Raw genomic sequence first — 27,388 nt, 5'->3', positions numbered from 1 at the left:
TATTTGTTGTTTTTTTTTGTAAACGCATAAAAAATTGAATACCGGCAGCTCTTAATTTCTTCTATAGAAGAATTGGTAATGTTACACCTAAGAGATATTTTAGTTGATTTCTAATGGTTTTCATTACTTTGAAAAAAAATAAAATAGTTTACAACTTTACTGTTTTTGTTCCTTATTGTCTAATTGTTACCAAGTTTTTTTATTGAGTAGTCCCATATCTTTTCTGGTGAACTAAAAGTTATTTTGTTTAATATCAGTTTTATCTGACGCTATTTTGACTTTGTTATTAAGTTTTATTTTTTAAAACGGACATGAAGTTTTTGATGTAATTAATTTTTGTTGTTGTTGTTGTTGTTTGATATTACTGTTCGTCTTGACTCGCTTTCTGATTATTTGCACATCTCATCAATCTAATGCACCATGTTTCACTCCACCACTGAGTTATTTGCTTTGGAGGCTATCTTTCTGTTCATACACCAAAAAAATATACTTGAATTTTTGGGTTTTTCTATGTTCCTTATTTGGTAGACAATCGTGCCAAAATTGTGGATGAGCGGGGTCGGAACCTTAAGTGCAATTGCACATTACCGAGTCGCCTTGTCTTTTCTAAAGACGTCCAACTTTTCACCATGTCCGTAGTACAACCTTTGAACAAATTATTGTTATCTTGGTTGCAATCAGTCTGAGACTACAAAACGCACTCGAGGAATTAACCAACAGACCAACCTACAAAAAATGCAAGCAGTGTATAACGAAATGAATAGAAGTTGGAATCGGGTGTGTTTAAGCGGGCAACCTCCTGAAAATGTTCCCATATCCAGGTTCCACTTCACCCGACTCTAATTTTCATTCATGTCGCCATTATTCCCATTATTTTATAGACTCATTATATGAGTATTACTCATGACTCATTACGTAATATACAAATTTAAGTGATACAGGTATACTCTATGCCCCCTGCTGCTGGTACTCATATTTCGCATGTTTGATGTTCATAAGAGTCGCCATCAGAATTCAAAATTTAAACTTGGGAGCAGACACATAAACGGTGCGCTTACTTTTTCAAAGATTGGTTTTACGGCGTCCATGTCTGTCAAATCTGTGAGGTAGAATGTCACTTTGCGACCTGTCAGCTCCTGCACTCGTCTCAAAGACTCTGGCATGTTGTTGTTAGCTGCAAAGTTGATAATTTATTTCACTCCCTTTCAAACAAATTAATTTAAGATCTAGGTTCAATTCAAACAGATGAACAATAAACCAGCTATTAGAAAGTTTTTCTGCATTCATTAGTTACAATTTAGGAATAATAGAGTCATTCGAGATACCTTAAAGCAATAGTAAAAAAAATACGACTAAACCACATTGGTTAATCAGTGCCGCGAACTGTTAATAATATGAAGACTCAAAGTACAAACTCTTCGAAACGTCATAAATCTAAGGGAAATCGTAGACATTTTTTATATTCACGACCAATCCGTACTGGTACGGCAATTCTTGTACTTCAGCTAATTATAAAAACAAAGCAAATGATAGCAACTAAGCGCCGCAACAAAACAAGCGGCGCTTAGTAGATTGCCGGAAAAAAGCTGCCGTTGAGCCATTGCGACCAATCGGGTTTTAACCAGACAAAGAAAACAGAACAAAATACAAATTAACACCCTTCTTTTTCTAAGTGTCAAAGAGTGTTCTAATTTGGCGTGCAATTTGATATATCACCCAGTTTTGCTCAATTCGGCCTCTAAACAGAACTCTATTAACCTTACTACCAATGCTAGCTCGCAATCGTTCTAATGAACTCTAATAACCTAATGCAGTTACTTAAGGACCGGTCCATTGGTTTAGCCCGCTTCTTTTGATTTTACTCCTTCCAAAACCTAACTCCATTCAGTTCAAACACTAAAAGCAGTCAATAGTTATTATTCGCAACTTGTTTTGTACGAAAAACATGATTGAAAGGTATATCTAATAAAAAAAAACAATTAATGACTCCGAAAGACAACATTAAAAATGATCGACGCCGGCCAATATCTCACTAAATTAAAAACCTAATTAATTAATTTTAAAATCCAAAACAAAAAGGCTACAGAAAAAAAATTTTAAAAAAATTTAAAAAAAAATTTAAATTAAAAAAATTTTAATAATGAAAAAAAATTTCAATAAGTATATAATCAAAAACTTTTATAAAACTGACACCAAGAACAAATTAATTGACGTAAATATTTCAACAAAATATACAACTTTCTACAAAATTTTCTTATATGTTTACGATTTGCAGTCCACAAAACTCCTCAAAGAACTCGCAAAACCACTTAGTGAGGAACAACGACAAAAAGAAAGATAAACACAAATTGAAACACAACAGGGCAAAAAACAGAAACATTTAAGACTTACAAAGTCAGTACGGAACTGTTGTCGCTTAGTATCACAAGTCATTGAAACATAGCTGGCAGATTGCCAGAAAATAGCCGCAATAGATTCGTAGATCGGCAGTCTAAAAAAAACAGTAAAAAAGACAGACCAAAAAAATTCGTCTTTTCATTGAAGGCTGATCTGTTATATTTTGATTAAAAATCTGTATAAGTTATTGCTGCCTCTATTAGCTGATCTCAAATAACCTTCATTTAGAGTGACACACACCCTTTTGACCTTATCTCTTTGAATTAAAGTAAATAAAAGTCAATTTCAAAGTCAGGAAGTCATTTTTGAGAGTGAGGTAAGTCAAGTGTGACCAAAAACTTAATCACGCGCATGAACAAAAAACTCGCTCCACTAAGAGCGAAAAATGACGTCACACATGCAATTCAGTTGAAATTGCATGAGCGAATGAACAAAAAGTGGCTGTGACGTCATATGGTCGTAACAAAAATCATGACGACGAAATAAAAAAACATAGCAGGACAAGTCCTGACGTACAATTCAAAGAATTTTCATTGACTTAACAAACAACTAGACCCAGAACGGACAATGAGTGAATTGGGAAAAACATTTCTAAAAAAATCAGATGAAAAAAAAAACAAAAAAAAACAGAAAATCAGTGTCAAAATGCTGCTAGGGAGAACAAAAAACCACTAGTGAGATATGTAATTTTGCTTCCAATAAAAAACTAGGTCCAGAATGAGCTGTGAATGGATTGGAAAACTATTTAGAAAAAAATCCGGTCAAAAAATTGAAAAAATAGTAAAAATCAGTGCGAAATTGCCGCATGTGAACAAAAAACCACTACAGAGAAACCGAAATTTTGTTCAAACACCGTTTTCTCACTCTACTTTAAAATTAGAGCGAAAAAAATTCACGCCGCAAAACCACTCGCTTTTTCGCTCCATTTCCTGTTTCGGCGTGACCAAAATCACCACTCCAATTTGACTTCAAAAATCATGAAAATGTGTGAACAGATCTTAAAAAAAAAAGACAGCGCCCCAATACAATTCAAATTCTTTGAATTGTAAAAAACCAAGAGAAGGCCAATAATAGCCCCAGCTATCGCTGTGCGGCTATTAATAACATTAATTCTCAAATTCAAAGAACAATTTTATGAAAGGCAAGAAAACGCTTTAACAATAGACATATTTAAAAGACAACCAAATAAAACGTTAATTAATATCACTATATAAAGTACCTAACCAAAACACCACGTATAAAGTAAAAACCGGCGAAAATAGCAAATATAGCTCAAAATTGTACATAAAAGTCTTATAATTATTTAAAATGGTCAGATATCCTCCCAAACTCGAATAAGATTTCGCTCACTTGGAGAAACTTTTTTTCTCATTTTACTATTTTCGCTCTCTCTGCAATTTATTTCTGAACAAAAATACTCATATTACTTTTGACTCTTGTTCATTGAACCTTAACACTAATATTTACGCCAATAATTGACTACCTTAACGCCAATAATTCTTTTCGGGTCGTAGAAAAAAAGAACGCCTAAATAATAGCAGTTGAGAGGTTAACTACGGCTATTAATAAGACTACTAAAACTGCGACGTAATAATCGAAATCAGGTCGAACCCAAATAAGTGAAAAACTATACGCCCTGTGCAAGAGCGTATAACATCAAAACATTATTTTTTAAGGCCAACAGATTTCTTCAGTTTGCCGGTAAAAATGCACCTTTTTGTTTACGCATCGAAGAGAAAAAGATAAAACTCAGTCTTGTGCTAATACAGCCTGTTCTTGAATAATTTAAATTAATTGGCAACAATTTGAAAAGGGGAACAGATTAAAACATAGCAGGCAGATTGCCGGAAAATAGCCGCGATAGACGCTTGTGGCGTTACATGAATTGAAACAACTATGGAAATAAAATAGACAGATCGACCACTAGACTTTTTGGGTTACCTTCGGACTGTCATTTTTATGAGACACATAAGCTCTACAAGGAGAAAGCCCTAATAGGGCTTTTCAAAATTAGGATATTTTCCGTTTGTGCCCCTCAGCTTAGTGGGCGCATATTATTTGCACCCCCCAGATGCACGTGCAATATTTGGGGGGGGGGGGGGGGGCACAAACGGAACAAGACTCTAATATTCAAGAATTAGGGCATATGTTTGGCACTACTTAGATGCACACTATTGACCTTTAATAATTAAATGTTCATAAAATTTAAAGTTTTATAAGTGAGCTCAGAAGTCATTTTTTTGAGTGAGGTAAGTCATTGAAAAAGTCAATTCCAAGAAGTCACGGTAAGACGAAACAAAAATCTGTTAGACGAAGTAAAAAACATAGCAGGACAAGTCCTGAAATACAATTCAAAGAATTGAATCAAAAGCTTAGAAATACTCTGCTTGAACAGCAGATCAAGTGAAAAAAACCAGCCAAAACAAACGAAATCATTCAAAATAATTGAGAAACTAAAATAATCAAACAAACTAAACAAAAATATACTCATTGCTAAGACTCTTGAAGCTTTTACCACTCAAGCAAAATTTGATCCCTTTTACCTATTTCAAAAACATCTTTAAAATCAACTTTTGTTTCTGAAAAGGGTCCAGTATTATCTCTGCAAGACCTGAAAAAATTCATTGGCACTTGAAGATCGATTATTTCCAAAATGACCGAAAAATATTTAAAATGAAATTTATTAAAAATTTTAATGAAATGTTGCTCAAAATTGCGATATTATTATCTTCAGAATCATTTCTGTGTATCTAGAGGCTATCCAGTAACCCAAGTCCAAGCCTTAAGAAATTCATTGGCTCGAAGTTCGATAGGCAATAATTTTTAGAAAAAATTTCAGATTTCAAAAAAGTAAACTCGTGCTATTAAAATGCTGAAACTATTCAATTGCCCGAAGCAACTAATTAATAGCATGCTACCAAACTTTGCATGAGTTTATCTGGCTACTGAGGCAAGAAAACCTGAGTGAAAGACAAATGCTTTAAAAAAACTTGAAAAAAAATGCAAATTTTATCAAAAACATTTTAATATTCGAAATGCTAAATTGTTGAAACCAAACCATTGAAACAAAAAACCATACAGTAACTTTTTATCAGACCGTACCGTGGAATAAGTTTTCTGGCACTTGCAAATGGACAAACATCAAATATTGACAAAAAAATTTAAAAAAAACTTAAAAAAATTGCACATTTTATAAAAATTGCTTAAATTAGACATTAAAATATTGAAAACCAATTCATTGCTACTAGAAACTATGCAGTGCCCTATTATTAAACCTTAAAGGAGATTATCTCGTCCTTGAAGCTCAAAAAATGACGAAAATTTGCAAAAACCTTGAAAAAAATTGCAAATATTAGAATCATTTTGCGAGTTTGTGTTTGTAGTAACCAAACATATAGCTCAATAAATGGTCAGAACAGGTAATTTTGTCTCGAAAAATGCCTTCATCAACTTTTAAAAACTTTAACCTGCGACTAATCAAACAAAAAAATGATGAAAAATCACAAAAAACATGAAAAATTGCATCATTTTGAGCACAAAGTCATTGAAAAATGTGTGAACACATCTTAAAAAAAAACATAGCGGCAAGAATTCCGGAAATGACTCGAAGTGAAAATCCATTTAAACGCCATCCAACTACTCATCAAACAAAACCTGCCTTCACTAATTTATGATTATCTTGAAACCAAAGTCATGAAACAAAAAAGTTAAAACAATAAAATCAAATCTGTTAAAATATGATAAAAAATCTGATCAAATTTTGTTATAAGTTGAGATCCCGAAAAAAATATCTCTGCCAAAATAACTTCATCAAAACAACTAGTACTTACAAAAATCACTTTCGTGAAATTTGAAAATATACTTCAGGCTAAATTACGAAAAAAAGCTCTTAAAAACAACTTTCACTGAAAAACTGGAAAAAGTTACAAAATTTTCTAATATTTATAAAACATATAAATCCAAAGAAAAATTCTATTCAACCAAAAGGGTATCCAGATGCTCGCTAAACAATAGGCAAGTCATAATAGGCAAAGAAACTTAGCTAAAAACAGAAAAAAAACGAAAAAAAGCAAAAAATTAAGAAAAATTTTCGCCATTTTTTGTCATATTTCTCAACAAAAAAAATGATTCGTACCAACAAAACTGTAACCAATTATTATCATAAATTTGCTCAAGTAGAAGGGGTTTCCTCAATACCCATTTCAGCCAGTAAAACAAAATAAGCAAAAATTAGCCCGAAAATCAGCAAAATTCATTAAAAACCTCCGAATTATCATGAAACTCATATGAATTTCCAGAAACCTTCAAACCACTACCGAAACCAGCCTAAAATTAAAACAAAATCATATCCAAACCTCTTAACCAAAAAATGAAAAAAAAACTGCTTTAAAATGCCGCACGTGAACAAAAAACTTCGCTCGCTTAGAGAATATTTTTTCACACATCAATTTCTCGCTCTCTCAAAAACAGCGGTATGAACAAAAACCACTCTCTTTTCGCTCCGCTCTTCACTTTTGTTCAGCACCAAAATCACTCCAATTTTTTTCACGCGTTTCATTTCCCGCTTCAAAAATCACTCCAATAAAATTGATTAAAAAAAAGGACTTCTCCAATACTCCTCTTCGAGTCGTAAAAAACACAGCGCCCCAATACAATTCAAATTCTTTGAATTGTAAAAAAACATTAGGAGCGCTATAATAGCCGCCTAGAATTGAGGATGCGGCTATTAATCAACAAAGGAAAACCAAAAGAAAAACATCAATGGAGGGCCGTCATTCGGAAAAACATCATAACTTCTACTATTTCAGATTCCTCATCTTAAAAACTAATTGAATCTTTATTAAGAAAAGTTCCTTTTGTATTTGTCAACGCAAACACAAAATAATTACCAATTTTTGGTGTTTGGTTCATCTTAAATCCAAAAATTGCATTGCTTAAGATATGTTTTCTAGTTCTCCAACGGAAAATGAAGTATCTAAACAAAGATATAAATCAACAGTAAGTATTCAAAGAAAAAAGAAAAGGGAAAAAAAATTGCAAATTAAGTATGAAATTTGTTTCAACATTCCTTAATAGTATAAAGAAAATAAAAATAACCTCCAAGCTAATCTTTTCCAGTATAAAAGAAATCACATAGAATACCGAAGCTTTCCAGGAATATAGGACAGATGAACGAAAACAATTATGCCCAATCTTGTGTGAAAGAGACCAAATCAGTGAATTGCCAATTGTAGTTAGAATTGAATAACCCAAGTCTGATATTATAAAACTTCTATTAGTAAATAAGGCACCACCAGCAAAAGATTTTTTCGAGATGTTTGACAACTTATATTGTTCTAACGGTTCTACTTCTTTTCACCCCGATTTACTTAACCCCTTATAATTTAACCCCGTATATAATCACCCCTCAGTCATTTAACCCCGCAATTTATTCAGCCCGAAATCGGTTTAACACCGAAATCTTTTATCTATTTCGGCATCCAAAAGAACAATTAGCAAAGCTAAAGTTCAAAGGACTTAAATAACACAAAACTACTGACCTTCAAGAGTGCGGCATTGAACAGCTTGCGTTTGTTTCAAATCAAAGAATAATGACGAGACTGCTTTTTAGAACAATGCCTTTGATCGAAAAAGAACACTTGACAAGTCTGACCTCTTTTATGTTGCACTTTGATTTGAATCAAAAAAGTTCAAAAACTGTCCTAGTCTAGAAGACGGAAAAACGGGTACTTTTCAAATGAAAGGATGAAAGCTAAATTTTAAAACGAACTTGCTGAGCAGGCATAAATTAGCAATTCAAAACAAAATTCAACCGTGTATTTAACAGAATTTCCAATGAAATCCAGATTGATATTTTTGCTAGCAGCTACGCTGTGCAAGCTTCATATCTAAATGTTGCAAAACTGTGTTCCCAATTAGGGGTCCCATCATAGGGTTAACGCCCGGGATCAAATTCCCTAATGAGTCACGATATGAGGCTTCGACGTAACTCCGTGAGGACGCAAGGAGGGCGCCAACTCAAAAATATTAAGATGGATTTCGAATTTAAATTAACACAAAAACAAACATAATAAAATACACGATAAATACACAACTAAGTCAAACTGGCAATAGCCCTGAAAAAATGGATATCAGTTTCATCCCTGTAAATTTGCATCAAGTTTTGCACTTTCGCTTTCAAATTCTCATACTTCTTCTTCTTTGGGAATTTGTGACCGGATGAGGCATTCGAAAAGTTTAATTTTTGCACCGCAGCGTCTTTTTGTAAATTAGTCAAAAGTTTCCAAATTCCGGGATGGGATCCGCTGAATAAGGCTTGTATCCCATAATGCCAGCCCTCAACAGCATTGGTTGTTCTGGCAATTCCCTCAATGGCTGCGTCTCTTTGATTCCATATTTGTGGGGGGAATGTGGCAGGACGGTTTAATAGTGGACACTTGATATAATATGTTTGGAAATATAAACAAAGCTCGTCTATTTTCTCAATAACGAAGCTATCCAAATTCTGCTGATCCGCCACATTCGTTATTTCCTCGACAATCAATTCAAAAGATTTTTCTATTTGCTCACTTCTTTCAAAAGCTAGAGCAGGGATCATTTTAAGCGCCAGGGCCACTTCATGATTTTCTGACACCAGCTTTTTTAGTCCAAGTTCTCCAATTTTTCTAACAAAATTTTGAGTTAAATGGAAATAACAGCCCGACAATATTGAAGCTGGATGATGTTTTTGAAAAGCATTAATAGGGGCAATTTCAAAATCCAACAGAACCTTATCCGGCTTACAATCTGGGGCAAAGGTGTCTAAGGCATCAAGTAATCGGCTGTACGTTTTTTCCGTTTTGTTGGGAAGGAGGGCATATAAACAAGCAGGGGCAATACCGAGAATATATACATGAAGGGTGTATATTTGATAGAAGTTTTTGGGCGATAGTTTAAACGTTCCATCCCCAAGCCAAAACTTGGAGCTTTCGAGAACCGATGTCATATGGGGATCGCCAAAAACTAAAATACGCTCGTTGTCATCTTTTCCGCTGTCATACCGCAAAAAATCTTGAAATTTATCGGGTATATCAAAATGCCGGTCCGATGGCTCATGAACTGACACTGTTTGTATAACCTTTCTTAAGCGCTGCGAGGTTTGTATTAAATTTGGTTTTGACGGCAACGCATACTGGGTTGAAAGAACGTCAGTTACTGGTAAAATTGCGGAAGCTACGGCTGCTGCGGGTGTTAGGTTTTCACTCAGGGCTTTAATCTCTTTTATAACTTTTCGCGTGGCCGGCTTTCCAATCGAAGCACTATGATTGTGCTCACCGTTCACGCGAATGAGTTGGTCATCTTTTGTTAAAGCGGAAACGCGGCACTTGTAACTTTGATATTTTAAGCAATTCCAGGCAGTGGTAAACTTATTTAATCTTTCAACATAAAACTCATGCCCCTCTACAACTAATATTTCTTTGTTTTTTGAAGAAATAGTAAACTCAAAGTCGGCAGTTATCATGCTGAATTCAAAATGCAATAAAACAAGAAATGTTCTTGAGTTACATCCAGTTTTCAATTGCTTTTAATTGCCCCATTAAGGATTAGTTGAGATAACTAATTCGCTAATTGTTATAGTTTTGCATTAAACTATTGTGTCGTTTGCTCTATGTCCCTGACAATTATGATATTGACAGTATTCACCACATTGATTAATTCAATGCGTGCAAGAATTTAAAATCCATTCAATAGAAACAGCGAGTGAGGTAAGTCAGAAGTCAACAATGAAAATCGTGACTTATGTAAAACGAAAAACGTGATCAAAAGGTAAAGCGAATTTGAAAAAGGAGAGCGCCTAAATAATAGCTTCTGAGAGGCTGACGGCGGCTATTTAACATTCATGAACCGACTGAAGTTGGAAAAATTGTTTTCTAACGACAAATGGGACAATCTAATTTATAGAATGTTAAGCTTAAGAAACGTTTTATTGGTGCAAACTACTCCCCCACGAGGGTTCGAACTCCGGTCGGGATTCCAGTCTGCCCTGTTAACTACTAAGCTACAATGGCTTTGCTTCTCTTTCACTCACAATCACTTTTATATTAGCGACAAATTTAATTTTTTTTAAAAAGCAACTTACATCGCTCAAAAATGAAGAACTCTACAGTTAACATGCCACCTAAGCAGTCGAAGAATATTCTAGAACAAAAGCGCAAAAACGGTCGAGCAAAAATTTTGCATAAAGACACTCAAATTTACAATAATGGCTTGAAACTTCGTTCGAGAGAAAAAAATTCTGAAATAAAGTTTTTAAGATCTTTCTAAAAATACCGCTACGGTATTCTGCGTAAAAGCTAATCAGCCAAAATATTCGACCCTAGGCCACATCAACGGAGCAAGTAAACCATTCCGCAATAAAACAGCCAAAAACAGAATACTTGCTCGGATTCTCAATAGCAAAACATACCCGGCAGATTGACAAACATCAGCTGCCATTGATTCCGAAAACCCCCATTGGGATTGGAAAAAAGAACAATGAAGTGATTTTTGTACAAAAACAATTTTAAAGTGCGCACTAAATTGATGTCATTTTGTAGTTAAACACTACTTTTCTTAGTGAAAGGATACAGGGGCTACAATCGAAACCAATAAGCATATGAGATGGTAATTAAGACGTACAAGAACAAAATTCAAGCAGGGGGAATATTAAACTGGGCTTCTCGGGTTAGTCTAGTTTCGATTTTCGGTTTCGTTTTTCGGTATTGACTCTGTTCATTTTAGATTGCTATCCTGAGCAATTGATGTCTAAAAGCACTATGACTAGAATTAGCGTAGAATGAAATTAACCTGAAAAACTCAAAATATTTCAAGCAAAACGTCGAAAAAGCGGCAAAATGAGTTATAGCAAACAATGGTCATTCAAAGAAATAACGAAATATAGCAGGGCAAGTCCTGAATTACCTGAATTGCAAAGAATTGAATTAACTAGTGAAAATTATTATTTTTACAGCAAAATCAAATTATGACAACTACGGGCATTATTGACAGCTCACTGATATCAAAGACAACCCATGACACAAAATCCGCAAAAAAAACCTGAAATTAATCAGAAAACTTTTTCTAGAGTTGGCGTTTCATATACCATAAAAAAAATAACTCATGACAAAAATTCTCCGCGCATCATTAGAGTAAGTACACATAAAACAACCTAATAACACCTAATAGCGACAGACAAAGCAAAAATGAACAAAAGAAACAATAAATTTGCAAAATCAGAAAACTATTGAAAGCCAGTAGAGTGAAACTAAATAAACTTTATCACTACATGCCAAAATCTTTAACCAAAGTATTTCATAAAACTTAAGAGGATACAAAGTGCCTTTTAGCAGTTCTAATGGCTCAGAAAGGGACAATAGAGCTACAAATTCAAAAGGACAGATTCAATGAATTATTTCGGAAACAAGCAGTATCTCAGTCAGTTAAAATTTAGTTGGAGCTATCAAATGGACCAAAATTCGCCGTAAAAAAAGGTCAGTCTGAATTTTTATTTTTGAGACCAAGCGATAAGACCACAAGGAAAACAACACAAACGTGCAATACTGAAAAATCAAATCATATTGATTGAAAACACTGCCAAAATTATCAAAGCGGCTGCTATGAACGCATGAGACTAACTAGATTCACCTATTTTGAATTAGCAACCGATAAAATCTGTCATGAATGAGATTAGACAATATGACAGCAATAAGTACAACAAAACTAGCGAGTCAAAAGTTCACATTTTTTAAAAAACAAGAAGCGTAGAAGTCATAGAGAGCAATAGCTATGAACGAACGGTTAATTTGATAAATTTAGGCATCGTTATCCACAGATGAGACATGCCACTATGGATATTAAGACAAACTAAACAATAAAAACTATAATGAAAACTCTATATAAAATGTCGAAGTCATAGAAGGCATTAGTTTTGAACAAACAAAAATCAAATCGGCCAAAATAATCTCTATTAGCTATTAGCCACCTATGAGACCTGTCCCTAATGACATTAAATGATAGACAACAAAAAGTTCAACATATTGTTTGCGAAACTCGAAACCTTGAAAAATTTTTGAGACCTCATTCAACCAAATAGACTTGTTATTAGTAACACTAAGTGACAATACAACCGAAATAAGAGTTAAAAAGCGAAAAAATCAAATATTCACTATATTTTATGACAACAAATAATGTCAAATAGTCATAAAGCTTTTGCAGCCTATTGATGATTTCACGCAATTGCAAATAGGCGCACTTAGAACACTTATGTTCCATATTAATAGAAGTTAAGAAAAGCAAACTGTGAACAGAGGTCAAATTTCCGCAGGTGGAAAAAAAGCTGTGAAGAACCGAAAAATTATTCAAATACGCATTTCTCACTCAACTTTTAAAGTAATTTGAAAGCTACTCGCTCTTTCGCTCTCTTACTACTTCAGCTTGATTAAACCACCACACTAATTCTACTTCTTACTGACGTGAAAAAGCGGAAAAAAGAGCACAGATATTTTAAAAAAGCGCACCAAAACAATCCAGAAATTTTGGAATGTTAAAAAATAAGGCACTTCTATGTGAAACTATGAAAACGGGATACCTTCATTTAAAACGTTTCCGCCTAGAATTTAATCTGGCGGTTCGTCAAAGTCAGACACAGCATAATTTCTTTGCTCAAATATCGTTTTTTTCCAGATATTACCGAGTGTTCATGTTCGGTCACTACCTTGTTAAATGACTGTCATCTTGACCATAAAAATCTTCTCAGGTTTATGAATCTATGGCAAAGATAGCCGGCAAACTGCGAATTAGGGCATATACTTTTGGTACTGCTTGGATGCACACTTTTGATCTTTAACTAGTAAATGCTCATAAAATTAAAGTTCATTAAGTGATTTCAGAAGTCATTTTTTTAGTGAGGTTAGTCACGCAATGGACCTAAAAGCAGAAATGAAGTCACGAACACAATTTTTAACTGCAAAGTAGTAGACGTCACTGAAGTCATTGAAAAAGTCAATTCCAAGTCAGGGTACGACAACAAAAATCTGTTCGTAGAAGTAAAAAAAAAATTAGGACCGCAATAATAGCCGTCTGGAATTGCTGACGCGGCTATTAATAAACTATACAAAATACAACATTAGTTATAAAACTGCAAAATAATGAAGCTGGGAGCAGATATCCTTCAATATTTGCAGATCACAAAAAAAATGAATTGCTCGTACACTGCAAACTATACAATCAATAAGCGATGCCTCAAAGTTAAGAAAAACAATCGTTTGTTTTTGGCCGTATGCTTAACCATTAATAAATCCTCTATGATAACTATAATATCAACTACAATAATATTAATTATACTACGTAAAAAAGATTGATAACTGTAAAAATTCGCGATTGGGCGCATAGTCCTCATTTGGTTTTCTGTATGGTGGTCATAACTTTTTATTTCGCTTTCTGTCTGTATTATTCTATGCTGGAACGATCTCAGCCACCCATCGACTCGCACGAGTGGTATAGTGGTTCAAGCCTCTAGACTATCACATTTATTTCGAGAAGGGTATACAATCTCTTTGCGAAATTGACTCTTCGTGTAAGGATTATTGGAAATGGGGATAAAAGTTGAAGATTCAGGTGTTCAACAGAAGCGAAAGCAATTATGCATTTTATGATAACATCGTCTTTCTTCCTGACTTTGTCACACAATCACAGAGAATCGAGTAATAAAAACTCAACAAGATTTTAGAAGAACAAATGTGTTAATAATAAGTTTCTTATCAAACGTTTCTTTAAGAAACTGAGTAAGAATTTCTAAATTAAATTTGACATCTGTGTTATAAAAAGAGCTCAATTACATTTTTCATAACTGTACCTTTGAACATGCTCTCCCAATTTGCTGAAAAATTAATCAATAAAGCTGAAAACAGGCTCAATTATTGCACAGCACTCATACCAAACAAGAATTGTTATCTAATGAACACAAATTGATTTGACTACTTGCAACCTTTATGCACTATACCATAGTTCCTGCAATAACTACCGAGAAACTAAAATTGACAGAGCTGCAAACAATCTTCATTATGCAATAACAATTTAAGCAATCCTGTATTTTCTGAATAAATGTTACCTGACTAATTGTGATCGAAATGATTAGGCAAAATTAGGGCTTTTCCGTTGTAGACCCCTCGCCTGCTTATTAGTGAAAAGATTCCCTATTACCATAATTATACCCTAATATGGGCGACGTGGGCTAATATTCTATGGTGCAACCCAAAACTTAGCAACCCAACTTACGCAATTTCTGAGCGTTTACACAGTTGTCAATGACCACAATATTGTAGCCCAAATTGAGCAGTTCTAGCACGGTGTGAGATCCTATGAAACCAGCACCCCCAGTCACTAGTAACGTATTGGAATCTGTTGATGTTCCGTTTTTGTGGTTTCCATTAGAGGCACCATGATGGTCGCCATTGGATAAAGGCACATTTCCAGACATTGTACAGTAAAAAATAACGTCAAGTGATGATAATTTACAGTAAATAATGAAGGCAGTCAATGTAAATATAATCGAAATCGGTGCAGTAAATCTAAGTCACGTTTATCACAGTTGAATTCACGAGCGGTAACGTTAACACAAGCAATTTTTATAGCAGTTTAATGCAACGAAACTCAAAATAAATTTCAAAAAAAATTTCCTTCAGCCTTTCCGCTATTTTTTCACAACTCCAAATTGTAAACTTTTCAAATCGAACAAAACGCAAATCCAGTAGAGATTTTAAATGAACAAATTCGTATTTGACGCAAGATGAGTAACTTTTTATACCACAAGAGGGAAAAATTGAAACTACTAATTAGAATCCGTACGCTCAAAGCGGTAATAAGTCAAGACAGGCAATAATACTGCGTAATGTTTAGCGCACAGTCAAATACTGTCACAGATGCTTGACTCTAACTCAACGTACAGCACTCTCAACAATGAAACAGAGCTCTAATACAAACAGAGTTCAACATCTAACAATTGAAGCAGAAATACTATTTTTATGGAGGCTCTCAATTTCACTGATAAATTGAACTGAGAGGATAAATGTTAATATGTCAGCTTGTTTGATTGTAAATCTAAACGCCAAGAACTCGGTTTACTGACGCGTGTTATGAACTCTTTAATAGGGTACTGATGGTTTAATAGAAAGCAGTTATAAGACACCAGACGGTATTAACATTGTCTAAACCTGAAAGAACAAAGTTGTGAGTACTGCCAAGCGTGCGTTTCATCAGAATTAAGATTTTTCCGTTTTGGTTTTTCCCCAGTACGTTATGCCCCCCCCCCCCCCCGCGGTTTCAGAGTACATGCGATTTCATAGGTAAATCATCATGTAAAATTATAACACGTGAGTCTCGGGGTGCATATATGCGCGCGGGGGCAGGGGGGGGGGGTGTTCACAAACAGAAAAGATCTCAGAATTCAAGTCGCGACCCTGGCCGATCAACTGTTGGAGAAATTTCCTTTCGCTGTTACTTTTGTCTCAAAATGTTGGTCCCCGTCTAATAAGAAATGTAAAAATATATTCAATAATCACAAAAAAAACACCTTTAAAATAACCAAAAACCAAAACCAGTTTCAAGATTTTTCAAGATGTCTTGCATGAAAACTGTGAGCAAAGCCTTATCTTTGAAGAAGACGAAACTGATAAAGCAACTCCTAAGCGAGTCCTTAATAGAACAAAACTGACGTTAAAAACATTTCAGCTGAAGCTATTAAATGCGAATTGCGTAACATTGCGACAGTTATATATAAAGCGAACCGAAAAGAAATTATTTTTCATTCAAAATTTACAACATTAAAGAAAGAATAACCTTTTTTTCTCTTTAATTAATGAAGATTATGAAATTCACGCATTTTTTTCTGTATTAAAATGCATTGACAAACTATGATAGTCCTATGATAAACTATGATAGTCAAAAATGATTTGATAAGAACTCTTGACAACGTTATCAGTTAAAGGGGAGAAAAGTTTGTTTTTATATTTTATCCTAAATTAATATCATAGAGCAACCCTTCTTCGCCCCAAGATCATTTTGACAGACTATTGAAATGAGCAAAAAAACTTTGCTTGATTTTTAAGATATTTAAAGGACAGTAATCGGTAGGTGATTTGAGGGATAATTTGAAAATGCAGTGAAATCTAGAATATTTTCAGAGTCAGTATTTTGTTTTTTTTTTCAACAGCACTAAAAGTTAATCAAAAATTATGTTATGTTATCTTTTTTGATAAACAAAAACTTTTGTACGTTTTTGGGGTGCTGCATTATTAAGAGTAGTAGCTACTCTGAAAACCTGACTCCTTCTTTCACAACAAAAACGCAGTTGATTTTTGCGCAAAGCAAATAAGGTTTCCTGTCAACATTTAGAAACAAGCAGAATTGCATCCATGCAACGTGCCCCAACACTGCGCTTCTGCCTCTTAACCTATACTCCCATGTTCCAACACGACTATTTTAAGTCATTTTTGCATAACGCAATATTTAAGGGCAGTTAAAACATTCAGAGATGTGCTTAAACATTGTGCTCCGCTGTCGACATAGAAATAATTTATAAAATGGATAAAAATTTTGCAACAAAGTTTTACACATTATATTGATCTGATGTTGAGAAATAGTCGGTTTTGTGCATTACTGCCACTGTTCTGTATACTCGACGCACTACCATGAAACTCAATAATCAATTTACACTATGTTTGTAAATATAACAGACTAAAATAGGGCGAAGTGTTATCAAAAGACTTGCGAGCGGTTGGTTTCGTCAGCAGCTGGCTGCGGCTTAAGGAGTATTTTGTCTTTTTTCAACAACACTACGTTAATTAAAAAAATGATGTTATCGTTTCTGAAAACAAAAAACTTCTGTACGTTTTTTAATAAGAAACACAAAAAGTTGGCGATTTTTGAGCTGCTGCATTATTAAGAGTAGTAGCTACTCTGAAGTGCTGATTCTTTCACAACAAAGATGCAGTTTATTTTTGCGCAAAAATACCGAATAAGGTTTCCTGTCAACATTTAGAGACGAGCAAATTGGGCTTTTACTAAGGGGAGGGGGGTTAAGAAATAGAACAGGGGTGTCGCGCCTGCTGGCTTATGGGTATAATAAGGTATAAGGGGATGAAGTGTGTGTGCGTGTGTGTGCGTGAGAGGTTAAACTCAAGGATCGCCTTTTCACACCATGAATATATGTCTACTAAACAGAATCGGCAAATCGCACACTTTGAGACCAGTGAACCGTCGTTAGGTTCTAAGAGAAATTTAATGCCCGAGCTCCACCTGTTTACCGTATTTTGAGCATAAAAAGTCAAATGGTCAGATCACAAATAAAACAGACAAAAATTGGCAGTAGAAGACAAGCAGGACTACTATAATTACTATAATCTTCGTTTGAGAGCAATTAAATATTTCGAGAGAAGAGCGATTAAATATTTCGAGAGAAGAGCAATTTAATATTTCGAGCAATTAAATCGAGATAAGAGAGGAGATGAGTAAGTGAACTTACCAGAAAAGTTTGCAAAGTGAAACTGTTTCCAAAAAGCAGCAAGCAGACCAAAAAAGTGCTGCTGTCTGAACTACTTTAATCAGCTTAAATTGTGTTAAAAATTAGGTTTAGCAAAAGTTGAGTCAAGACAGCAATGATCCCGGAAAGAAATCAGAAAACATGGCTAAAAACTGATTAAAATTAAACTTTTTGATAAGAATCTATAAAGAAATTTTAAATTTTTTGATAAGAATATATAAACAATAAACATTAAACTACCATACAACTTTGGTGAACAAATTAGCGTTCACATGATTCTCAGCAAATTGTATGTGACATTTAAACTGAATCAATCGACTAACAAAAATTCGTCAATAGACCACTGTTTACGTACATTAATTCAAGTGCTATCCAATTTACACAGGTGATTAAAAGTTTGGCTACTCGTAATTACAGAGAACAATGGTCCCATAGTAGTTGACAAAAACGTGAATCGAGGCATCAAGAGTCCTTTTTTGATCTAACTTAATTGAAAAAAGAAATTGATAAAATAACAATTAAAAAAATTTAAGAGAAAACCTTACGGGCAAAAAATGATACTTACCATCGCCTTTTTATGTAATACAAAAAATCCAACAACATATAAGTCCGTTTGAAGACCCAAATAATTCAAGATTTTTTCATGACGAAAGCCTTGGCTTGCGCTATAGTTTTTCTTGAGCTGGATTAGATTTACGTTTGACTTCTTAAGTAAAAAGGATGTGTAAGTTCATATTTAACTCTAACTACACTAACCAATCAAAAATCAGGCAACTTTCAATCATTAAGAAAAACATTTTAGTACATCAGCTTTTTACTGCAACTTCTGAAACTTCACTTCTATTTTTTACGTGATACTTTCTCGGGTCTCGAATTGACAACTGCTTCGCATCTTTCACAAACATAAAACAATCCCAATATTTCGAACATAACATCAAACCCACAATTAATGGCAAATATATTAAGGAGAATCTGAACAAAGCTCGGGCTGATTTCGAATCTCCGTTTTTGTAAAATTGGTACCCAAGATACGAAAAGTATGCGTTTAATATTGACGAATCAAAAGCAAAAAACCACATTGTAAGTCCACTAAGGGGAGCTGCAAGACATATTGGGAAGAGGAATAACGTATGTCGAAACGCTACCCGTTTTGACAACGCTGGATTTGTCACCGACATCATTTGGTAGCCTGCTCTGGAGTAGTCGCCTCGCAGGTTCCAGCTAAGGGCATTGAAGTGAGGAAATTGCCATGAGTAGAGAACTAAGGGCATTATGAGAGCAGCTGGGCAAGCAAGTGAACCTGAAAAAAAAACAATCGCAGGTGGTATAATTTTTGTTCATAGATTTGTTTAATTATTAGAAATCTAGTGATTAATTTACCACAGTTGTCGAATTTTCCCCAAAATCAATACATCAATGCTTAAATTATCAATTGCAACAAAGGCCTGACATCCAAATTGCTTCATTGCTTAATCCACATTCAGTATACAAAACTTATCGGGCAAAATTTGCACCAAGATTTTGTAAAGACTTGTCCATTCTGCAGATAAGTTGTTCGAAACTCAAATTGTGTAAGGCAATTTCACTAAAAGGCGACAAAACGCCTCGTATTTTAGATATCAAACCTACCAGTAGCGGCAGTCCATCCCATCAAAGGCGGCAGAGCACCCACTACAGACCCCACCCACGTGTTAGCCACACTGACTCTCTTCATGGGTGTATAAACACAGGTATACAGGACAATGTTGGCCAACCCAATTAGGGCAGTTGTTGTGTTCGTAGTTGAGAGGAGGATAGAAGTTCCTCCAATTCCACAGAAAGCAGCTACTAGCAAAGCAGTTTGAGGCGTGATTGACCTCTTCACTAAAACATGTATGTTGTAATTTCTCAAGAACATCTGAAGTCTTTGGATAGAGCAAGCCTCACAGAGAAGCTGCAAACAATTTTGGAAAACAAGAAATTTGATTAAGGCTCCTTAGGTAACCAATGGGACCTCTCATTAACAGGATGATAAGACTACACAAAATTAGTAAAAATCGGCAAATCTTTAGCAAAAAAAACCACAAGTTATCAACATTATATGCTCACTTGCTTTTAATTAGAACCTCATTGGACCTGTAATTGAAAAAAAGGAGAAAAAAACGACCAGACAACAATAAAGAACATATGGTAAACATTCGAAAATTGACCCCATTTTCTCTACGAAATCAGTTAATATAAACCTTATAGGACAGTCAGTCAACACACAAAAACCATTTGGCGGATGAATTTCTGTTTCAGTAAACTGCTGATGGCACCATTCATTAATTAGACTAAGTTACAAGTCGACAAAGAAGATCAAACATAGCTTGCAGATTGCCAAAAACAGCCGCAATAGCTTCGTAGATATGCTGTCCCAAAAAGATGAGAGAAACAGACCGAAAAGAAATTTCTTTGTTAATTGAGATGCTATATTTTGACTAGCTTCGACTATCTTGATATTGCTGCTTCGACTAGCTTCTCAAAAAAAATTGAGTGCCACACACTCACAAGTAAAGAAAGTCAATTTCAGAGTGAGGAAATCATTTTTGAGAGTGAGGTAGGTAGGTCACGCAAGACCTTTAACTTAATCACGCTAATGAACAAGAAAAACTCGGTCCACTAAGTGTGAAAAAGGACGTCACGCATGCACTTGGAAAATTAATGAACGAAAGAACAAAAACATATTTGAAGTGAAGGTGACGTCACATGGAGTAGTCACATGAACTCAAAGAGCAGTCTTTGTCAAGTAAATTACTAAATGAATGAACTGGTACCTACTAAAAGGACTAATAAAATTAAAAACAAAGTCAGTTGAAAAAATATCCTGAAAACCGAGCTACAAAATAAAAATAGTTACCTCTAAATAAAATAGCCGGCAGATTGCCGGAAAATAGCTGCGATAGACGCTTGTGGCCTACCATGAATTGATACAACTAAAGAAATAAAATTGACAGATCGACCACCAGCCTTTTAATCGACCAGTAGACTTTTTGAGTTAGATTCATACTCATTTTTATGACACATTTGCTCTACAAGGAAAAAGCCCTAATAGAGCTTTTTTCAAAATTAGTTTTCGATATTAAAACTCAAGACTCTATTACTCAGGAATTAGGGCATATAAGTTTGGCACTACTTAGATGCAAAATATTGACCTTTAATTAGTGGATATTCATAAAAGTTAAAGTTCCATAAGTGAGTTCAGAAGTCATTTTTTGAGGGAGTTATGTCACAAAATTGACCTAAAAGTAGAAATGACGTCACGAACACAAAATTTAACTGCAAAGCAGTAGAAGTCACTGAAGTTATTGAAAAAGTCAATTCCAAGAAGTCAGGGTAAGACGAAACAAAACTATGTAAGACAAGGTTAAAAAAAATTAGGAACGCTATAATAGCCGACTGGAATTGCTGACGCGGCCATTAATAATACAACTAGAAATAAACAATAAAATCCTGATGTAATTTAGACATTAAACTTCTCGCAAAGCAGAAGTCAAAACAAGCTAGGCTCTCATTCTCTATTTTTGAAACGAAAATAGAATAACTATAAGAAATTGACAAAAAGAGTTATCAATTCTCAAATTTTCTCAATGGAAAAAAACATTCTTTATAAAAAAAAATCTGTAATCAACTGGTAACTTAGAATAGTTTGATCATCAGACGGGGTTTTATTTCCCAATGAATACTTTATGAAAAAGCAATATACAAAAGTTGATTAGAAAATGAGCACGGAAAAGCAAAGAAAACAGAACAATATTCAAAAGCCAAAAATTGTATATTACACAAGTCCAGCCCAATGAATGTTTGCTCAAGAAAAAGGCCAGACAAATATTTTAAATGGGAATCTAACAAAATCTCAGTACTGCATTACATGTTAATGATATCAATTACAAATAAAAAATTGAAAAAATCTTGAAAACTAAAACCATTAATTTTTTTTGAAAATCTAATTAAAACAGAGGAAAAATAATCAGACATCTTATGGGAAAGCTAGAATGATACATGCTAGAATGTTAAGCACACATAGATTGTAATAGATGAACACAAAACAGAAATTTTGGAAATTAAAAATTGAAAAACTGAAAAAAATGTAAAAAAAACAGGAACATTTCATTAATTAGCATTCGAGCCCTAGTTAAATTACATAATCATCCTTCTGTCTAAGAACACAGCTAAAACACCGAGTACAAAAATTCAGAATATTAAAACAATAGAAAAAAGGTCAAAATTGTTTTGAAAAAAATTTTCAATTATGAATCAAGTTCTCACTGAATTTCAAAAACCTATCAACAAAAAACAATTCAATTAATAATAACAAATAACTTAAACCCCTGGCAGTGCAGAGAAAAGTAATTTTAAAGTAATTAAACTAGTTTTTTAAAGTAATTAAACTAAAAAATCAAACATAATTTACAAAACTCAGACAAAAACAGACAAAAAACAGAATTCACAAAACTCAGACAAAAATCGGATTAGTATCTGTACAATAAAAATAGCTCACGTCGAAAATGGCAAAAAAAAAATAAAAATGGCTGGCTGATTGCCAGAAAATAGCCGCAATAGCTTCGTAGATCTGCAGTCTATTAAAAAAAAGTAAAGACAGACCAAAAAAATTTGCCTTTTCATTGAAGGCTGATATGTTATATTTCGATTAAAAATCTGTATAAGTTTTTGCTGCCTCTATTAGCTGCTCTCAAATAGCCTTCCGTTAGACTTACACACACCCATTTGACCTGATCTCTTTGAACCAAAGTAAATGAATTAATTGCAAAGTGAGGAAGTTATTTTTGAGAGTGAGGTAAGCCAAAAGTGACCAAAAACTTAATCACACGAATTAACAAAAAAACTCGCTCCACTAGGAGCAAAAAATGACGTCACGCACGCCCTTCAGTTAAAATTGAATGAACGAATGAACAAAAAGCAGATTTGAAGTGGTTGTGACGTGATATGGTCGTAACAAATATCTTGACGACGAAATAAAAAACCAAGAAAAGGCCAATAAAAGCCCCAGCTATCGCTGTGCGGCTATTAATAATTTATCAAAGAGGAGTTACCATATACACTCATTTTATAGAAAAAAACTCCACTTAGAGATTCGAAAATAAACAAATTATTGCAAATATAAAATTGACTAAATATATATATATATATATATATATTATATATATATATATATATATATATATATATATATATATATATATATTATATATATATATATATATGCCAATTTTGCTTTTAAAACGCATTATTAGGCTCTCAAAAACATTGGTGCATCAATCTCAGAAGATTACATTATGATGCAGCGTTGAGCAATACTTATTTTTACAAAAAAAAAACAAATTACAGGCAAAAAAATTGGGCCAAATGGACGAAAAAACAGCTAAAACTGTCTTTGCCAATGGATATTTTATGGCCCAAATTTTTGTCATCTTTGCTAATGCCATTCTCACAAAAATACTTTTCAAAGTCAAAAAGTCCTCCACTGAACGCAGCGCATGGTCAAATAAATTTTCTCGCTCCGAAAAGATTAAATCACAATTTTACTCACCTTCACTTTTAGGTCAAAACGCCGTTTTAACAAAAAGTACTTCCGGTGAAAAATCCCTCCAAAAAACCAATATTTTTCTTCGAATCGCAAAAAATCCAAGAGAAGTCCAATTATAGCACCAGCAATCGCTTCGCGGCTATTAGATTATAAGATTTAAAAAACTGCAACAGAGGCAAAAAACCATCGTCAGAAAACCATAAACCATTCGGTGGAAACATTCCATTTTTAAGAACATTCCATTCCATTTCAAGAAAGGTCTAAGGGGAGAGCCCCAAAAAAAACCGAACCATTCAAACTGTGAAAAACCACCATCAGGTAAATGGTAGTCTCGCCATCACTGTGAGGCTATTAAGCCGCAGTAACTGTTCTGAACAAAAAACATAGTTTTGGCAAAAATTATTAATGGCCAAAATGATGAATCACAATACAATGTCATGACACAAATAATGACACGACACAAATAATGGCCAAAATCACGATACAATGTCAAATTTTCAGAAAAAAATAAAAAAGGACAAGTACCCGACAAAAAATACTAACCACTCACAACGACCAATTAACAAAAGAATTGGAGAGGAAAAATTTTTACTATTTTTTTAAAACTCTGTATTGTTCTGAAAAAGAAATATGCTATCATATCCTTGTTCTACTTTTGTCTCACCTAGAGGTCTGTTTTGAGTTCGGATCATCTGGGCATCGTAGGGTGCCTCTGAGAACTGGTTGATTGAGTTGGCACACATTGAAGTAAGTAACACTCCGGCCGACAAACCACAGAAAGTGTAGCCAGACAAGGGCACAGGTGCTATTGCAAAACCTAAACAATAATGCAATAAAGCCAATATCTTTACCTGCGCTTTTTTTCTGATCGAAAGACAACAGCTTCACGGTAGTATTCAGAAGATAACAAGTACAGATAAGCATCTTGTGAATAATTCTTGGGACTATTTTTTCCGGACACGTATAGAAAGATATGAAACATTCAATTTTGAATGTTTGCCCGCTCATTCATTGGTCAGAGAAAACTCGCTAACATCAATCACTACACTTCTCGTTTTCAGTCAAATCGTTCAACTTTCTATTCTGAAATGAAAGCGTCAAATTCAGACATGAAACGTAAATACCTCCCATAGATGAGAGAACCACTAATGAGGTGAGTCTGATTTTCCCAAGATACAGAATTTCCTTCAAGAAGGATTTGGCTGATTTTCGTCTCCCAATTTCTGTCCAAGTGGTTTGTATCTCTGCCTTCTGTTTACCTCTCACAGATGATACAGTTCCCACTTGAGGCTGTGAATGCAAAGGCGATTCTGAAAGAGGACAAATTAAATTGGAATCCATCATTTTCGGAAGCTTTTTTTTCGTCGCGAAGATCATCGCTCCCCGGTTAACTCCCCATTTTCTGCTACAAAAATCTACGTCATGCCAGAACTATAAATAGCATATCTTGACCTTTAATGAAAAAAACCCTCTACCGTTGCAAATGGGCAGTTAAGGACCGTTACAAAATAAATACTTATTTGGTAAATTTATCAAAATATTTAGTAATATCAGATGAAGATCACGTTTTATAAACAAAAGACCTACCAATAGCACAGGAAACAGGATCTGTGACCTCAAGGGGTTTTTGCACAAACTGTTTTCTGTAATACAACACATCATCCGTCGGCTGATCACCAAACGACGCCTCCCTCTCCACTGATTGGCCAATTAACTGTGCTGATATTTCAGAAGTTCTTTTCGACTTTTTGTGTCTATCGATGTCAACATTAGGAGAAGAGGACAACCTGACTGAGTACCTGAGACAATAGCGACAAGGAGTTACGATGTTGGCGTAGTTCGAAGCGAACAACGAAAGCATTCTGAGTGCCCTGAGGATGGAGCTCAGTTGCACTATTGAACTACGAACCAGAAAACATTACAAAACCTGAAAGAAATTTTGAAATTGCAATTGAATTGCGTCCGAATTCAAACACAGCGCTTTAAATTCCAAATGCATTGTAGACAAAATTAGTCGCAAAAGAAATGCCAAAAAGAGTTTTTGGAACTAAGTGATCAATCTAAGGAACTAAGTGGAACTAAGTGATCAAAAAGTAAACTAAGTGGAACTAAGTGATACAAAAGTGAAACTAAGTGATTGCAACTAACAATCGAAAACCTGGTTTTCCGATTTCCAACATTTTAATAATGAATTTGAATGATTTTCAGGCAACAGGAATCAACGATACCATTAATTAGAATTGGACAAAAGTATTTCAACTCTCATTTTCGGAAAAAAATGCAAATAATTTTATCCTTTTTGCAACTTCATTTCTTGATTCCTGATTAAAACAAGACATTAATCTCTGAAATGCAGAACTTTGGAGGCAAAATCACACCGCACAAAAAGGAATCAGTTTTTGAATAATAATTATAATAAAAAACTTGAAAGATGTTTATTACAACAAAAAAGAACACAACTCCATTATTGTTTAAATGCAACAAGTTCTTTTTAATTTCGCACAAAAAAATGTTTGATTGCCGGCCTGTTTTTAAACCAAGGATGCCCAGTTGAGCAGAAACTATTCAACTCTATCTCTATGTTTCACAACAATTTGAAGTTTTTTGATTTTCTTATGTTTCACACTCCTGCCTGATATGCTGCCGGTACTACCCCCAAAGTACTTATCTAGTTTAGTAAAAAAAAAACCGACTAATGTCAGAAGAACTGCTCTCGAACGACAAGCGGGTGGAAAAACATTTCAATCCACTGGGATTCGAATCACTGACCTCCAGTTTCATAACCATATGCACCGCCGACTTTGCTATTTGGCCCTAATTTTAGCTATGCTGCGACCAAATTTATATTAACAAGCTTTACTTCGGTTTGAGAGCACTCAAAAATGAAGAAAAAAAGCGTGAAAAAGTCACTTCCGAAGTCAAAGAATGTTCTAGAAGAACAGCGCAAAATGGTCAAGCAAAAAAATTGCATAAAAAAGACCAACACGTTTACAATAATTGCTATGAACTTCGTTCAAGAGCAATTAAAAATCTTCATCGGTACTCTGAGAATTAAAAAATTACAAAAACTCAAAATGATCAAAACGTAATGTGGATTCAAGACCAAAAACAAAAAACAAGTTAAGAACAAAGCTGGTAGGTTATGAAATGATTACTTATGAGTCCAAAATCGTTATTAAATAATTAAGCAAAACAAAAAATCAAAATCTTTCCACCATATAATTTAATTTAAATATTCTTCTTCAAATTCTTCTTTACTACCACACAGCAACCTGATCACAACCAGAGCGAACAACTGAGAATAACGGGAGATGAAAATACTTGTAATGACGTAAAATGAGTTTAATAAAACAGACATTAGCTAAATTAATAGTTGTACTCAATTTTTATCGCGTAACTGTTTACTCTACATTCTCTCATACTAATAAGCCTATTGTTTAGCAATGCCAAAATCTCACTTTGAGCTCCAATCTGTCCCTTAAAGGTCAAAAACTGGGCTTCATGGGTCAATGACGGTTTCATTTTTGTGTTCTTTTCTCAATGTTGGATCTGTGAATTTTAACTTGATTTTCTGATGCACTTTGAGTAGGAGCGAAAAATAAAACTAGCCTAGAGAAGTCAAAACAATTTTGGGCAACAATGTCGAATAAGTGACATAATTGATCAAGATCAAGTTCTATTTCATGAAATAAGTAACAAAGGTGGACAGGCCGTGAAATACAATCGAAGGAATTGAAAAAAAACCGAATCTAATGACCTAAATTTACTATCAACAGTTTAACATCACCAACAAACTTTTTAAGTCAAAGAATATTACTTATTTCTTATCACAATAAATCTCTTACTTATTCATATCACAATAAAAAGGA

The 27,388-nt window shown here is 34.1% G+C and overlaps 2 protein-coding genes across 3 annotated transcripts in view; both read right to left on the bottom strand.

Annotated features, from left to right (window-relative positions):
• The window catches only part of LOC142350611 (UDP-glucose 4-epimerase-like), a 55,267-nt gene extending 37,311 nt beyond the window's left edge, over positions 1-17,956 (bottom strand). The window contains exons 1-4 of one of the 2 annotated variants that reach the window (XM_075402501.1): positions 17,936-17,956; positions 14,692-15,626; positions 14,270-14,293; positions 1,059-1,174 (exon numbers count right to left, since the gene is read on the bottom strand). In XM_075402501.1, the coding sequence (XP_075258616.1) occupies positions 1,059-1,174; positions 14,270-14,293; positions 14,692-14,893 (342 nt within the window). In that variant the 5' untranslated portion in view covers positions 14,894-15,626; positions 17,936-17,956. Of the gene's footprint in view, positions 1-1,058; positions 1,175-14,269; positions 14,294-14,691; positions 15,627-17,935 lie in introns of those variants that run through there. The other variant, XM_075402503.1, reaches the window with a different exon arrangement.
• A 720-nt stretch (positions 17,957-18,676) lies between these two features.
• On the bottom strand, positions 18,677-25,466 carry LOC142351173 (protoheme IX farnesyltransferase, mitochondrial-like). The gene is made up of 5 exons (XM_075403294.1): positions 25,107-25,466; positions 24,644-24,829; positions 24,184-24,336; positions 19,583-19,816; positions 18,677-19,253 (listed from the first exon to the last, which is right to left on the bottom strand). The coding sequence occupies exons 1-5, from the start codon at positions 25,378-25,380 to the stop codon at positions 18,760-18,762; spliced, it is 1,341 nt and encodes a 446-aa protein (XP_075259409.1). The 5' UTR covers positions 25,381-25,466; the 3' UTR covers positions 18,677-18,759.
• Positions 25,467-27,388: the final 1,922 nt, after the last annotated feature.

The sequence above is a fragment of the Convolutriloba macropyga genome, chromosome 12 (genome assembly GCF_964194025.1).
Source record: "Convolutriloba macropyga chromosome 12, txConMacr16.3, whole genome shotgun sequence".
NCBI classification, from domain to species: domain Eukaryota; kingdom Metazoa; phylum Xenacoelomorpha; order Acoela; family Convolutidae; genus Convolutriloba; species Convolutriloba macropyga.
The sequence above is the reverse complement of the archived record's forward strand: the minus strand, read 5'-3'. Positions and strand labels throughout refer to the sequence as shown.